The sequence below is a fragment of the Trichogramma pretiosum genome, unplaced genomic scaffold (assembly GCF_000599845.2).
Source record: "Trichogramma pretiosum strain Unisexual culture from Peru unplaced genomic scaffold, Tpre_2.0 scaffold117, whole genome shotgun sequence".
Classification (NCBI taxonomy): domain Eukaryota; kingdom Metazoa; phylum Arthropoda; class Insecta; order Hymenoptera; family Trichogrammatidae; genus Trichogramma; species Trichogramma pretiosum.
The window spans coordinates 106,611-110,164 of record NW_019641395.1 but is presented as its reverse complement, the minus strand read 5'-3'; the positions used below and the strand labels follow the sequence as shown (position 1 = coordinate 110,164).

At 31.0% G+C, this 3,554-nt stretch overlaps 1 protein-coding gene across 1 annotated transcript; it reads right to left on the bottom strand.

The window, feature by feature from the left end:
* Positions 1-1,761: 1,761 nt before the first annotated feature.
* On the bottom strand, positions 1,762-3,261 carry LOC111693543 (zinc finger protein 397-like). Its single transcript, XM_023458339.1, has 3 exons — positions 3,151-3,261; positions 2,963-3,077; positions 1,762-2,895 (listed from the first exon to the last, which is right to left on the bottom strand). Exons 1-3 carry the CDS (start codon positions 3,183-3,185, stop codon positions 1,906-1,908), a joined length of 1,140 nt encoding a protein of 379 aa, XP_023314107.1. The 5' UTR covers positions 3,186-3,261; the 3' UTR covers positions 1,762-1,905.
* Between the last annotated feature and the right edge of the window lie 293 nt (positions 3,262-3,554).

Below are 3,554 nucleotides of genomic sequence, written 5' to 3'. Positions count from 1 at the left end.
CACAGTCAATTCTAACTGACTGAGAAGTATTTATACTTTGAGTTTTCAATGTCCAAAACACCTTTTCAATCAATAAACAATTTAACTCAATTGGTTTACTGAAAAAGTCTCAATGAGCGAACCAATTCAAGCTAAAATTTATGCATTTATCAACAAATATTTATATTAAATCATGTAAAAATGTTTTCATTTATAAAACTTACTGTTCTTTCTTTCTCACCTATTTCTGGCACTCAAAACATATGTAAATTCACTCCAGATAATTGTCAGGAATAGGTGAAGAGAAGGGATATGCAATTTATACAAATAAAAACATTTTCATATAATTTATATCAATATTTATTGTTTGGTGCGTTAATTTTAGCTCAAATTGGTGCGCTTTTTAAAACTTAACACAGCAAACCAATTGAGTTCAATTGTTTATTGTTTGCAAAAGTGTTTAGAATCCATAAAAGTTCATGTACAAATATTTTTGAGAGAGTTAGACTTGAACAAGGCCTGATACCAATAAGTGGTATTTTTTAACGTTATATTATATTTAATACTTTTTTCTGCTCTATTACTCTTTCCAGGGCCCAATGGAATATAGTAACTATAAGGGGCTTCATTATCATGTAGAAGAAGACCCCTAAACAAGTTTGATAAGGATCTGTGACCCGCAGATGAAAGGCTCTCCTTGTTAGTTGAAATATTGGTGATATTGGATTTTTTAATCCAAAATTTTTAACAATTTTTTTTTGTTGGAAAAAATCGATTTAAAAAAATTTCTTTTAGTACAAATATAATAAATAATAAAATAATTATGGAAAAATTCATTTCATAATTTTAAGTTGGAAATCGCATTATTATGGAGGTGGCACGGTTACCAGCCAAGTTCCAATTACCCGCCTCACCCTTATGTTATCCCTCGATTTCCAGCAATCACACAGTTGATAAACGATCCATGGTCGGTATAGTAGAAACTTTTCATAAAATTTTTAACAAAATAAAAAAAACTCCACTTTCATAAACTAAATAGATGGTTTATTGCACTGTTTGTTTAACTTCAATCTTTGTTGATGCTGAGCGCAGCAAAGTCGTACACATTCGATATTGCTAATTTTCGATGTTTTACTTTAACTGCGATAACTCATGCAGGGATAAACCAATCGATCTGAAAATTTTACATAGCATTCTTAAGGTGTTCACGGAGTGCTGTATACTTTTTTTTAGCAACATCAGTGTATCTTAATATGCAAAAAATGCATTTTTATGCAATTTTGAGTTTTGATCAATATTCGTGTGTAAATTTTGTAATATATATTTTGTGGGTTATTTATGGGTAATTTTTTTTTGTATACATTCGATATTGCTTATTTTTGATATTTTATTCTAATTGCGATAACTCATGCAGGGATTAACCAATCGATCTGAAAATTTTATATAGCATTGTTTCGGTGCTGATAGAGTGCTGTATACTTTTTTTAGTGACATCCGTATATCCTAATATACAAAAAATGCCTTTTTATGCAATTTTGAGTTTTGCACCTCGCGACATCTCCACTTCGAAAAAACGTAATTTTTGTTTGCGATCGGTCTTACTTGTATATCGGTATTTAACATTGTACTTATGACAAGTATATTATGTGTCGTGTTTTGAGTACCACTATACTGAGCGTAACATGATTGTGATATAGTATAATTATGTCGTGTTTCAGTTAAAATTATACAGATGACAATTATATTATATGTCGTGTTTTGAGTATCACTACTGAGCAAAAATTTATGATATGTTTATTTATTATATGCTAATAAATAAATATATGTTAATTTATGATATGTTAATTAATTTATTTGTCTCGATGTTTCATCATTTTGTGCGGTATTAATAGGTACGTTTTAAGATCTCTTGTATTGATCTCGTGCTTAGGTATTGTCTTCATGCACACTTTTGACGTGTCTGCATAAATATTTTCTATGTTTAAATTTTTTTCCGCATAAAACACAAGCGTGATCAATGTCTTCGTGCTGCATTTTAATGTGAGTTATAAGAAGATCTTTTTGAGAAAATGTCTTGCCGCACTTATTACAATAAGTGGTCTTATTATGCATCAAATTCATGTGTTTTTTAAGATTACCCTTTAGTTTGAATGTCTTTCCGCACACTTCGCAAGTATGTGCCACACCTTTATGCATCGCATCGATGTGAATCTTGAGAGAAAATTTTTGTGTGAATGTTTTTCCACATGTAACACACGTATGTTTAACACCATTATGTCCATCGATGTGGATCTTGAGAATACATTTTTGTGAAAATTTTTGACCGCATATATTACATGGATGTTTAACACCATTGTGTGCATCGATGTGAATCTTGAGTGCAGCTCCAGTTAAGAATTTCTTCCCGCATACTTCGCAAGTAGGTGCCATACCTTTATGCATTTCATCGGTGTGAATTTTGAGCTTTCCTTTTTGTGTGAATGTCTTTCCACATATACCACACTCATGTTTAACACCATTATGTACTGAATCGATGTGGACCTTGACATAATCTTTTCGTGCAAATTTTTTACCGCATATATTACATGGATATTTGGTACGATTGCGTGCCTTATCAGTTTGGGTTTTGCGTTGACTATTTTGAGCAAATGTTTTTTCATTTGCATCAAATGCATCACTGAGTTCACCATCCAAATTCAATTCCTCTTTTACTTTGTCGACAATTTCTTCTTTAATTTTCCTTGGAGTCTGATAATCGCAACTATTTTTCATATGCTGCCATTGATCTGGATAATCGTCCTCGATTTTCTTGACTACTAATAAATTAATGCCGAGCTTCTCGTCCTTACATTCGAATTCTATTTCCAAATCGTTATTAGGTCCAGAATTTTCATCATTTTCACGAAGCCCATAAATCTGGAAATGAGATTAGTAAAAATATTTGATCAAAATATTGACTAAACAGTCCCGCATCAACACTTACTAAATTTTCCCGACAATAACTCGAGAATTCGTCGTTTTTAGCATCGCATGCATTGTCAATTATCTTATAATCTTCATTTTTAATTGGGGAAACATCATCTGGTTCCTTCTTCACTCTGCAATATTCCCAATAATATAAAGTATTATGACATTTTTTTTTAAATTTCATTCTCACGAAACAAAAATTACCTGACATCAGAGTTATATACATCACTGAAGTGCATGTTTATCACTCGGAACTTGATTAACGACTAATTGTTTTGTAATGATGTTACACATCGAGCTAGGTAACATAAGTGTAATAATATTTACAAATCGTGAAATGAAAGTTTGAGAAAATTTATGTCAACAGAGACACTCTAAACTTATCATTTATTATTGGAGAAATTATACTATTGATCTCGTAATAAACAATTAGCCATTTTCTTTGAATTGTATCTTATTACAAAGAAATTATAAATTATTGAACACTTCATGAATCGAGCTTATGGTATGTCCTATAGTCCTTTTCGCATAATTTTTTTCGACGCGCAAAATATGAAACAAAGTTAACGTGAGCGAATGAAGGGTTTATATACATTTTCATATTACAC